This window comes from Sminthopsis crassicaudata, chromosome 1, assembly GCF_048593235.1.
Source record: "Sminthopsis crassicaudata isolate SCR6 chromosome 1, ASM4859323v1, whole genome shotgun sequence".
Classification (NCBI taxonomy): Eukaryota; Metazoa; Chordata; class Mammalia; order Dasyuromorphia; family Dasyuridae; genus Sminthopsis; species Sminthopsis crassicaudata.
Window position 1 is genome coordinate 495,217,764 of NC_133617.1, and position 13,156 is coordinate 495,230,919.

The 13,156-nt window shown below is 34.8% G+C and overlaps 1 protein-coding gene across 2 annotated transcripts in view; it reads left to right on the plus strand.

The window, feature by feature from the left end:
* The first annotated feature begins 5,524 nt into the window (after positions 1 to 5,524).
* Positions 5,525 to 13,156, plus strand: part of REEP5 (receptor accessory protein 5) — a 29,244-nt gene continuing 21,612 nt past the window's right edge. The window contains exons 1-2 of one of the 2 annotated variants that reach the window (XM_074281443.1): positions 5,525 to 5,963; positions 6,906 to 6,999. In XM_074281443.1, coding sequence (XP_074137544.1) covers positions 5,846 to 5,963; positions 6,906 to 6,999 — 212 coding nt within the window. In that variant the 5' untranslated portion in view covers positions 5,525 to 5,845. The remainder of the gene's footprint in view (positions 5,964 to 6,905; positions 7,000 to 13,156) is intronic. The other variant, XM_074281442.1, reaches the window with a different exon arrangement.

The window sequence follows — 13,156 nt, forward strand, 5'->3', positions numbered from 1 at the left end:
AAGACATTACCTATGATTTTCTTATACCTGGATGCTCTCTTATTGTCCACAAATGTAGGCATACTTATCTTTAAGGGAAAAAAAGTAAGAAAACTATTTGAATAATAAATTTAAAAATAAAAGTTGGTTTTATAAAAAACAAACAAACAACAATAAAACAGATAAACCTTTGGTTAATTTGATTGGGGGGAAGGGGGAGAAGAAACCAAATTACCAGTATCAATAGTGTAAAGGGTGAATTCACCACCAGTGAAGAGGAAATTAAAACAATAATCAGGAATTATTTTGTCCAATTGTACAACAATAAATCTGACAATCTAAATGAAATGGATGAATAATTATAAAAATATAAATGACCCAAATTAACAGAATTGGAGATAAAATACTTCTTATTTTAGAAAAAATAATTGAACAAGCCATCAGTGAACTCCCTAACAAAAAATCTCCAGGGCCAGATGGATTTACAAATAAATTCTGTCAAACATTTAAAAAACAATTAATTCCAATAATATATCAAGTATTTGGAAAACTAGTCAAACAAGTAATTCTACTACATTTCTTTTATGACACAAATGATACCTATACCAGGAAAAGCCAAAACAGAGAAAGAAAATTATATTTTGGGTTTTTTATTTTTATTTTATTTTGCTGAGGCAATTGGAGTTAAGTGACTTGTCCAGGGTCACACAACTAGGAAGTATTAAGTGTCTGAGATCAAATTTGAACTCAGGTCCTTCTGACTTCAGAGCTGATGCTCTATCCACTGTGTCACCTAATTGTCCTGAGAAAGAAAATTATAGACCAATTTCCCCAATGAATATTAATGCAAAATTTTTAAATAAAATATTAGCAAAGAGATTACAACAATTTATCACCAACATAATATACTATCACCATGTAGATTTATACCAGAAATGCAGGATTAGCTCAATATTAGGAAAACTATCAGCATAATTGACTACATCAATAATAAAAATCAACAGATATCAAATGATTGCCTCAATACAGAAAAAACTTTTGATAAAATTCCAGACCCATTCCTATGAAAATAATACCAGAAAGAATAGGAATAAGTAGAGTTTTCTTAAAACTATAAGTAGTACGTATATAAAACAATGAACAAGCATTATTTGTAATGGCAATAAGCTAAAAGCCAAAGATCAGGGGTGAAGTAAGGATGTACATTATTTGATATTGTACTAAAAAAGTTAGCTGTACATTAATATGGGAAGAAAAAAGTTGAATAAGAAAAAGAAACTGAATAATTATTTTAAAAAAATAAGGCAGATCTAAATCACTATTGATTAGAGAAATTCAAATTAAAACAACTCCTAGGTACCACCACTCCACATCAATCAGATTAGATGGAAGGAAAAGAATGAAGAATGTTGCAGGGCATGTGAGGAAACAGGAATACAAATATATTGTTGGTGGAGTCATGAAATGATCCAATCATTCTGGAGAGCAATTTGGAACTATGCCCAAAGGGCTATAAAACTATGCCCTTTGATCTAAAAGTGTCACTACTGGGTCCGTATTCCAAAGAGATTATAAAAAGGGGGAAATGACCCACATGTAGCTTTGTAGCAACTCTTTTTTCTAGTGGCAAGTAATTAGAAATTGAAGGAATGTTCCTCAGTTAGGGAATACCTAAATAAATTATGGTATATGAATGTAATGAAATTATTGTCCTATAAGAAATGATGAGCAGGCTGATTTCAAAAAGGCCTGCAAAGACTTACATGAAGTGATGCTGCATGAAGTGAGAAGAAGCAAGAGAACATTATACAAAAAGAAAATAAAAAAGCTTTAATAAAAAAAAAAGAAATTCAACTCATCTCAATTAACTATGATTATTACATGGAAAGCTAGAAGATATTAAAATGGGTGTCCATAATCCTTTATAGAGCGAAAGAAAAGCTATCTGCTTTACTGAGTAACATTTTTTTAAAAAGATTTGTGGAATTGAAATTTTATATACCTTCTTATTTTATATAATTTAATTGAGAATCATATCTACTCACTGGAATGGATACTCATGTATTACAGTTAGACTTAATTATATAGGCCTTAATGTTAGAGTTTATAAGAATTTAATTTCCCCATTTTACTGGACTACAACTTAGACTCTATCACAGCCCAGAAGGGAGGAGGGATGATTAGTTGATGCTGTCTGTTAAGTCTAGCACTGAAGGACTGTTCTGGTGAAGTGAGAATACTCAACACAGTATTGTTCAGAGGATGCTAATCAACTCTTATGTTTTCACCATTGCAATGAGTTCTAGAGATCTTCTCTTGTGAAATCAGACCAGATGAAGGTTGTACTTTACCTCTGTAAACCCACCTTCTACCTCTGCTATATAGCAGTATTAGTATTAATTTAATTTTTATCACAGAATTCTTTTTTTTTTTTTGGCACCTCTCACATAACCTGTTATTTTTTCAGTGTACAAAAAAAAAAAAAAAAAAAAAAAAAAGCTGCTTTGTCTGTCAGGAGCATCATTGGCTATCAGAAGAAGCATGGATACCATTTATTGACAAATACCAGCCTTGTTAATAAATTGATTATGCGTGGAACTTTGTGCCTCAGTTTTTCTTTACTGCAGATTTTTATCTCAAAAGATTAGCACATTTAGATAAGGATAAAGCAACTGATATGGAATTTAATGGTTTCATTCTAATTGAATTAAGGAACATCAATCTAAGAGACAAGACTGGTACTACATGTTATATGTGATGTCTTGTTTTCTTTTGATTTCTTGTTTATAATTTGTTCTGATTGATGAATATTTATTGTGGATATAAGAGGAACCTGGAATGAGATAAGCCATTCAATAAATAAGACTGTGTTTCATCAAGACTCATTTTTTTTCTTTCAATTCAATACATTACATTTGATTTAGACTTCGTTTTGAATATTTCTGGTCCAATTAAGATTTTTCTTCTTTTAATACTAGAATGTCCTTTGTATAGAACACTTACTCAAAAAGAACTCTTTCTTGGGAAAAGAAACAATGAAACTTTAAAGAACTTGATGCATTGATGACAATGGGAGAAATATGTGAAGTTAGCAGCAGATTCCCTGCTTCTCTCTGGAATGGCTTTGATTACTCTGGAAAAGGAGTAGAATCCTGGCCTAGCTTTAGAGGAAAGGAAGATACAGAACTCACATTTGTTTACATTGAGCCCAATGGAACATTGGAGCAGGCAAGTCTTACTTATATATCCCAACACAGCCTTTAAAGAGAATGTTGGAAAGTTTTCAAGTAGATCCCTGTGTAGTCTATTGGAATCAAGAAATGGCTTCAGTGCCATGGAATATTCCTTGTCAAAGGGACTTTTGCTATTATTCCCATAGTTAGTACATATTCAATTCAATTCAATGAACTGTGACCATTGCAAAGAAAGCAATATTGATGTTTGTGATACTTAACCCAAAAGAACCATATGTTTTTACTGAGGACATAGTCTTGAAGAGGATAAGTACATTCAGCCTGTAATAAAGTAATTGACATGGAATTCAATCATTTAATTCCAATTGAAATAAGGAACATCAAACCCATGGACAATATTAGTGGTATAAGGAAGGATGGTATTAGTCACTGCTGGTTTTGTTTGTTAGTTTGGAGGACCTTTTCAAGTTATCAGGATTTTTTTTTCCAGGCTATTTTTTTCTTTTTTTATGTTTTTTTATTTTATTTTTAAAATTAATTTTATAATTATAACATTTTTTACAACATTATCCCTTGTACTCCCTTCTGTTCTGAATTTTCCCCTACTTCCCTCTACCCCCTCCTCTAGATGGCAGGCATTCCCATACATATTAAATATGTTATAGTATATTCTAGGTACAATATATATGTGCAGAACCGAATTTTGTTGTTGTTGTTGTTGTTGTTTCAAAGGAAGAATTGGATTCGGAACGTAAAAATAACCTGGGGAGAAAAACAAAAAAAAATGCTAACAGTTTACACTCATTTCCTTTTCTGGGTATAGCTGATTCTGTCCATCATTGATCAATTGGAATTAGATTAGCTCTTCTCTAGTATACAGTATCATTGCTGAAGTGTATAATGATTCCCTAGTTCTGCTTGTTTCACTCAGCATCAGTTGATGTAAGTCTCTCCAAACCTCTCTGTATTCCTCCTGTTGGTCATTTCTTACACAACAATAATATTCCATAACATTCATATACCATAATTTACCCAACCATTCTCCAATTGATGGGCATCCATTCATTTTCCAGTTTCTAGCCACTATGAAAAGGGCTGCCACAAACATTTTGGCACATTCAGGTCCCTTTCCCTTCTTTAGTATTTCCTTGGGATATAAGCCCAGTAGTAGCACTGGGGGGTCAAAGGGTATGCATAGTTTGATATAAGTTATCAGGATTAATAAGGAAATATCTGTTATGGATATACTTCAATGCCCCAAGTACCATATGGGATACCCATATAGTACATATCCAGTCCCACCAAAAGGTAAATTCTGTCCTTTTAAACTGTCATTACATAATACTGGCTGATCCTATTTGACCTATATAAAGACAGCAGATTTTAGCAGATAGTGTAATGGTATGGAAGAAAGAATCTCCCCCTGGCAGTCAGAAGCCTGGAATTTTTAGATTCAGCTGTTAAACTTTGGATCTTAATTTCCTCATTTGTAAAATTCAGAGAAGGGGACAGATTATATTGAGTATTCTCCCAGTGCTTTTCTAGTGTTTTAGTTTTTATGTGTATACCATATAAATATGCTATACTGTCTGTTTGAAGGTGACTAAGATGGGTTTTTAAGTGCTCTCAGAATGACCTCACTTGGTTGAAAAGCCAAGCTTTCATTACGATTGCTTTTGACAAATCTGTATATTAAAGTGTTCAGAATTTGTTTTGGTTTGGTTTTGAACTTGCTCTAAAGGCCTGTTATTAGGCCTTTAGAGCATAAGCCATTACTTATGCCAGCCAAGTATACTCGTTTATTCATCCATCTATATTCAAAGCAATATCTTTCGGGTTACAGACGCAATGAAGCATGAGATACTTTAACTACTCTTAAGTTTTAGTCTGGAAATGATACATTTCCTAATTGTAAAGTATGCTGGAACTCTCCTTCTCTCTCGTGTATAGTATTTTGTATTACTTTGTATCACCTTAATACAAGAAGGAAACTCCCAGCCCCAAACCAGCACCCATCAAACGAACACTGTCAGGTCCTACAAAAATATTTTGTCTTTTCTCTTCCAGCCCAGGGAGAAGAGGTTCTTTAAACTTGTTTTCACAGACATATCGATACCCCAGTCCCTCAATAAACAGGGTCTTAAAAGGGTCTATTTCACCAGGACCAGCTGCAACGTCCCAAAGATGCCCCCAGGCTTGTGTTCCCCGGTGGTCATAGAAGCTCCTACCCCCAAGAAAGGGCCTGTCTTATGGCTATTCGCTCTTCAAGAGAAAATCCTTCCCGTGGCTCGGCCGCTAGGCTGGTGCCTCATCTTTAAGAAAAGACAGCTGCTGTGCGGGCATCCAGACTGGGTGTGGTGTTTGCAGCAGTAAGGGTGGGGAGAAAGAGGGGAGGGAGAAGAGAAAGAAGAGGGAGGTGTGTATTGCTGAGAGGTTGGGGGAGGAGAGCTGGCGCTTCCTCTCTCTGGTGACGCTGCTCGAGCTGCTTTCTGCTTTTGCAGCTGCCACCAGCCACCCCCTCGCCACCACCCCTGTCTGCTTAGCTAGTTTGCAAGGAGCCGCCTGATTCTTGGGGCCCCAGAACCAGAAGCTGCGGCAGACCCCAAGGAAGAAAAGGAAGGGATTGGAGTCTGCGGAGCTCGAAAGAGCCTGAGCCCAGTGGGGTCTGCACCATGTCGGCTAAAATGAGGGAGAGGTTCGACCAGTTTCTGCATCAGAAGAACTGCATGACCGACCTTCTGGCTAAGATCGAGGGCAAGACTGGGGTGAACAGATCCTACATAGCACTTGGTGGGTCCTTCTTTGCTCTGGGCTGTGACTTCTCTAGATCGCCCTTATGTTTATAAGCAATTTGTAATACAAATTCAAAGACCTTTCCTTGGCCGCCTCAGCACCTGCTGCTGAGGTGAGCCATTGTGCAGTTTGGAAATAGGGAACAGGAGGGCCGGGGCAAGCATGGACTGTGCTTGGCCCGGTGCTGGGCAGGGGCAGGGGGAGGGGAACGGGGGTGGTATTGCTATCCGGGGGTTTGCCGGTGACTGCTGACGCTGAGAAATGCTTCTAGTAGAGAACGAAGAGCTGCCTTGCTCTGGGTTACTACCAGCCGGCCCGCGCCCTTCCGGCCTTTCTATTTGGGCCTGGGTTGCGTATAGTTCTGAGGAGCTGAGAGAGGGTGAGTCACTGCCCACCACGGCCTGGTGGAGCCCACACGCTCGGGGAAATCCACAGCGATGTGCTCGGCTCTCAGGTTTCTGCCTTGGGGAATGCTTGACTGAGGGGAAAAAAGGGTGTAGTAGGAAGAGCTTCTCTGGGGGAAGGGCTAAATTTGAGGGCTTTTTTTTTTTCTCCCGGAGGAAATTGGAAAGTGCTGGAGTGCTGACGTGTCAGACTCGTTCTCTGCCTTGGTTGTTATGTATCGCTTTATGTTTGCAGGTTTGGCGCTCCCCCAACCCCCGCGGCTTTTCCATTCCCTTCTTTTCTCTTCCTTCCCAACCTGAGATGGGGGCTGGGGTGCTAGCCTCCCTAGACTCCACCTCTTAAATCTCACTGAGTTGAGGTTCTAGTCCAATCGCATACTCTGTTTACTTTTCTTTCTCCTTATACACCTTGAGGAAAATTCCCAGAACTCAACATTTGGCTTCTTATGAATGCGAGTGCAAGGAAAGCAGGGTGGAAGAGGGACCCCCTGTTAATCCTTATCTGTGACATCTTTTCATTTGTTTCTGTCTTCAGGTATCATCGGCTTGGTGGCTTTGTACCTCGTGTTTGGCTATGGAGCCTCTCTGCTCTGCAACCTGATAGGATTTGGCTATCCAGCCTATATCTCGTAAGTGGCTCCACCCTCTGCGCTCCTAATTCCACCCTGTCTTTATGGGGTATGTTGGAGAGGGTCCAGCAATTGCCAGAAACCTGCATCCCTTCAACTGAATAGGAGTAGAATTTCTCCTGAATAGGAGTAGAATTTGCTCTTGGAGAGCAAAAGAGCTTCCTCACTTTGAAGTAGGAACACTACTCATCTTTATTGCTTCACTTTCCTGTTAGACAAACAATGATGGAACTGTATCTTAATTTTACAGATGGAAAAACTAAAAGCACATTTTCTATCAGTGACTCATCTAACATTTAACACTGAGAGGTCTAAATTCTAGCTAAGTTCTCTGGATTTCTAGTAGTGCTTCCCACTAAACTTGAGTGACAGATTATAGATTTCATTCTTAGGAGTGTATTGGTAGGAAAGCAGAGTAGCACTCTGACTTGTCAGTTCTTTTAACTTTTGAAAGATGGTATAGGAAGTTGTGCGGTTATTTTGGTGTATTTTATTTCTTAGTCTGGGTCTTCTCTGCTGTAAAAGAGGGTGTTGCAATGATCTCTGAAGTTCTTCTTACTATGATTTATGATATTAGTGTTTTGGTATGTATGGGAATTTATCCATATACAGTAAAAATTACCTTTTATTAATTCAGAACTAGAAGACTTTGGTTAAATTGAATGGTATTGTGTGAGCTGTGAAGGTAGTTTGCTTATTAATAGTTTAAACTGAAATATGCTAAAATTAAAATGCAGTATTTAAAGACTGAAAAACTTTAATCACAAACTTTATACAGACAGCTAATACAATTACAAATGACTCATTAAATAAATCCTGAAATTTACTTTTGTTAACATTTTAAACTTAGATTGTATTCCTCTATGTTAACATTTAACAATTAAAACATGTTAACAATTAAAATTGTACCTTTAGAAAATGTTCTACATTTACATGACTTACCACTAATTCAGATGGATATGACTTTCTTTCCCTTTCAAGTTGACTGTACAACTTTTCCCAAAAGAACAAAAAAGGCTTAATAAACTTTGTTAATAATATATTTACAATATCTCATAAATGGGAAGGAGGATAGTAATTTACAACACTGGTAAGTTAAAGGCTTGCCTTTATTGTATATTGTGTCCCTCATTAAAGCTGGAGAGAGAACTAAGACTATTGTGACATTTAGACTAGAGTTACATTGGACCACTAGAAGTCTACCAGACAGAACTGAGATAAAAACAGCCTATGCGTTGATTTAAGTGGTTTTCAATTCAAACAGGAAAAGTAATTACATTAATAGTAATTGTGTTAATTCAGTAGAGACTTCTGGGTCTTTATAGACACCTGAGTCTCTGAATCTGAAAGTAGACGAACTATTGGAATCAGCTATGGAATATTGTATTTTATATATGAAATTTGAGACTTAATTTTCTGAAATAACTGCAGTTTCTTTCACACACACACCTCCTCCACAGCCCCTGCCCCTTTCTATGATGCTTAATGTAGTAACAATTCAAAGAGCTCTGAAGTATGTTTCAAGGGATTTTATATATAAACCAGGGTAAGAAAATAAGTTTGGATTTCTAGCTAATGGGAAGATGCTGGGATATCAGCCCATGATAAAATGCCTTATGTTAACACCTGAATTATGCAAATATCCATGATGCAGAATAAACTAGGGAAGCTTTGAATATTTTCATTAGTGATGTAGGCATCTAATATTGTCCAGTGTCATTTCTTCCCTGTAGTTACTCCTTTGCTTGTTTATAGTACTGTCTTCTCATTGGAAAGACAATGTGTAAACAGTACTGGTCTTGGGACCAGTGGTTCAAATATCATTTCTGACCCTAGATATGTGGTTTTAAGCAAATCACTTTCTTTATTTGAAAAATGAGGATAATAAAACTTATAGTACCTCCTTCATGGGGTTGTTGTAAATAAATGTATGTGCTTTGAAAACTTTGGAGCATTACAAGAGTATTAGTTATTATTTCTCAGTTTTTTCCTTTTGTTGTTTATGAATTTACATGCTGAATTCCCCACAAATAGAGGAGTTCGTTGAAATGAAATCCTTTTAGAAAAAAAAAAAGTAGTTTAAAGCTGAATCAACTTATAAATACTTAGTTTTTATAAAAGTTAGATTTTGGAGGGAAAGAATGATGTTTGCATCATTGTGAATATATTGCTTTTTAAATGGAGGAAAATTAAAGTGGAGAAATAATTTTAGTTTTTAGAAGTTCCCAAAGATAGCTTTTAAAGTTCCACTGTTATTGCCTGGCTTTGCCATTAATTCGTATGCAGAATTCCTCTTCTTCTTCTTCTTTTTTTTTTTTTTTTTTTTAATTTTATTTATTTATTTAATGGAAGGTAATTAACATTTACTATTGCTAGGCACTTTACAATTATTTCATTTCATGCTCATAGTAATCCTGTAAGGTAGGTGCCATATTTTTCCAATTTTTAACAGTTGGGAAAACCTAACAGAGGTTAGGTGATTTTTCCCAGTCACATGGCTAGTAAGTATCTGGGGTCAAATTTGAATTTGGGTCTTCTTGACATGAAACCTAGCATTCTATCTATAGCAATTGCATGGCTGCCTCAAAAATTACATTATAATTTAAATAGATGGAAGAACTAGAAATATGCCTACTACTAATATTACAAGTTTATTGGAAGTGGTCAATACCAGGTTGTACATAGCGTAATCTACGTTGCTTACATTTGTATTAATTTTTTAAAGCCAGTAGTGTGGATTTACAAATTATTTGGGACTTAACACTTTATTGAAACATTTTACAATCATGATGATGCAAATTTAAAAATTGCATTTGTAAATTTTTAAAAATACAAATAGCAAGGCAATGGTAAAAGCTGTATTCTTTTCCCTTGGGGAACTGGTAGCTTATGAAGATATGATGGTTTGTATATCTACAGAATCCCAGCTGTACAAGCAAATTCCCCAACCTGGCACAGATTTCTGGCACCTCTCTTGACTCTCAAGGACACACAGGGAGTCCATTTTGGGATGCAAATAAATTTTTATCAGCTAAAGGGGGATGGGGCACTTCATTCTTGACACATTCAGAGGATGTGTCATGCTCTGCATGCTCTGAATAAATAGACAAGTTCAGGGGATTCCTTAACAGCCTTTAATAGAACTCAGAACTTAATGTAGAATAAAATAGAACTATTTTTAATGAGCTTTGAGTTACAGATTTCTGTTACTAATAATGAAACTGTCAAGGAATGTCTCCTGAACTTGTTTGTTTGAGTTGCTATATTTTCCAGAAACACTGGACTCAGACCACACAATTTTTTGTTTGTATCCCAGACTGGACTCCCCTCTTTATCCATGGGAGTTAAGACAGGTATCAGACAGTCTACACTAGGCTTATACAACTGGAACCTTTCGAATAAGGAGACGATCCATCATATGTGTTCTAGCAGTTCCTAAGAGAAAAGAATGTGGCTTTTGGCATTGCCTTGCTTCTCTCCTTTTGAGTGAATTTTGTCCTTTTCTCATCTTTCCCGAACCATTACCCTCCCCATGCCATACTCCTTAAAGAAGAGTTTTCTATTTCCTCTTCTTTCCTTTGTCTTATTGTCATAACTATGCAAACTTCTGTATAAATTATGAACTCTGGGTTCTATATGCATGTTCACTTCTCTTGTAACAAACCTAGTTTTCATGTAATTGGTCATTGGGAAGTGGTCATTGACAGAACACATTTCTGAGATACTAGCTGTCATGCTTACTTTTCTGAGAATTCTCACCAGAATTCTGAGAAAAAACAGTTGCGTGGTTGATATCACACCAGTCTGAGAGCCCTGTGGCAAAAACCTTTTAAATAATATTGACAATATTCCTAATGTTTTCCTTAAATTCTAGCATCTAACTATATTCCTATGGTGTTTATTATTGAACAGAGCTCTGACTATAGAATAGTCAGAATAGAATTAATAGAATTAAAATATAAAGTAGTCATTCTAATGAATAAGAAAAAAATGATAAGAATTTTTTTTTTGGTGGCAGAAGCTCTTTTCATTCCCTTTCCACAATTTTTGGTGAGCTTATTTCTTTTAAATTACCTTTGTCATAATGAGCATAATAATCATCAATAAATACAACTATTTCAATATGTTTAAGAAACTGAACTTATGTTGGTTTTAAGATATATGTATGCACATATATGTATAATTTGCTATGTCAAAGCTTTTTTTTTGCATTTATTGAGATAATTATGTGGTTTGTGGATGTTTTTGTGTTTGATAGTCTAATTATGTTTAATTTTTTTCTAATATTGAACCAGCATTTCTTCCTTGGTCATAATGAATGATTTTATACGTGAACTTTAGTCAGATAGGATTTTGTTTAACATTTTAAAACCTATATTAACTGATGATATTGATTTATATTTTTGCTGTGTTTTATCCTTACCTAGTTAAAGTATTAGAACTAATTTGGCTCATAAAACAGTCTAAAAGAATGCTTTCTCAAATTTTGAGAATTGTGCCATGTTAATACTAATTATTACAAATCCTTTAGGATCAAGAGATGTTTTTCCTTTGCTACTTTCTTTACAGCTAGTTCTATTTCTTTGTTTTCTGTTTTGGTAACATGACTGTCAACTGTAGATTCTGATCATTCTTTTTATTTCCTTCAGCTTTGTTGTGATTGTATTATTTTGGTTTAATTTTCTGATCTTTAAAAAAACATATTAAATACATAATTAATTTTGTTTGGCTTTTCAAAGAACCATATTTTATTTTTATATGTCATTTTAATTTTCTAGTTTACCTGTTTCTCTGATTTTCAATATCTCCGTTTTGTGCTTATGGGTCATACAAAGAAAGTATTTTAATTAAGATAATAGATAATAATTTAGAAAAATATAATTCCACTCCTTTCTTACCTCCAAAAATTTTTTTAAAAAAGAAATATTAGTTGCCCACTCAAACTTTTCATGGGTAGCCAAGACTACTATACAGTATTTCAGCTAGTTTTTTTTTTTAATCTCTTTCATGTCAATCAACACTATTTAATGCTTTAAGAAAATAAGCATTTCTAAGAGGAATTTGAGTCATAAGGTCTGAGCTATCAAAACAGTGTTTTCTATTCTGCCATATTAAGAAAATGCTATCTTGGTTTGAAAATATTTTATTTGAAAAACAAGATCCAACAGTTTTACAGTTTTATTCTATTCCTTCTTACCTTCCTTCTTTTTACAAATAATTTGTTATCATGAACTTTTTAAAAATGATTTTAACAATAGAAAAAGTTTTGGAAGACTGAAACTATTGTTGTCCCCATATGCCTCAAGCCATTTGGTCTGTGTGGTATCTATATGCAACCTGAAGAACTCTCAGGGAATTGTCTTTTAAGCTTCCAAACTCATTAAATGGCATATTGCAAATTGTGAAAGTAGTATGTGAACTTATAGAGATATCATTAGTTTCTTACCCTGTAGGGAAATTAAATGATGGTGTCTGGAATTGTTTTCTTTTATGTTTAGTATTTAATGAAGCCCTAAAGAGAAATGGACCTAGTCTTCTGGGAAGAAGTAATTAATTATCCTAAGGTCTTATAAAGAAGTATATAAGGAGCATTAAAAGCAGAAAAAGGAAATTGTATAGAAAATCATAACTATTCTGTTTGGCTTGTTTTTTAAAGTATATGCTTAAAAGATAAAAATGAAAAAAAAGTTGTAGAGTTTTTTTTTTTTAATGCAGAGAAAACAGAAGGAAAGCTAAAAAGGAATCGCAGGCATGCAGGACAGCTTTGAAAGCTACAGGCTAAATTTATTACACAATTTAAAAGACAAGCAAACTCTTGTGTAACACAAACCTGCAGTTTGATATACAATCTTCTTTTTTCTATTCCACTATATATATATATAAATATATATATATATAGGGAAATGCCCACTTTATTAGATGTTGATTTAGTTCTAAATAAAAATAAAATTTAAAAATTGTCAAAATGTGAACTAGTATAAATAATTTATACCATGAATTTGTTTAACTGGAATTTACATTTTTTTGTTATTGAAAACTTTCAGCAAAACTGATTACTCACCTATTGGGAAAGCACATAAATGAAGCTATTCATGGGGGGAAATTTCATTGTAAATAGCATTTCAGTTTGAAGATTAATGGAAGGAGATGGTTACAT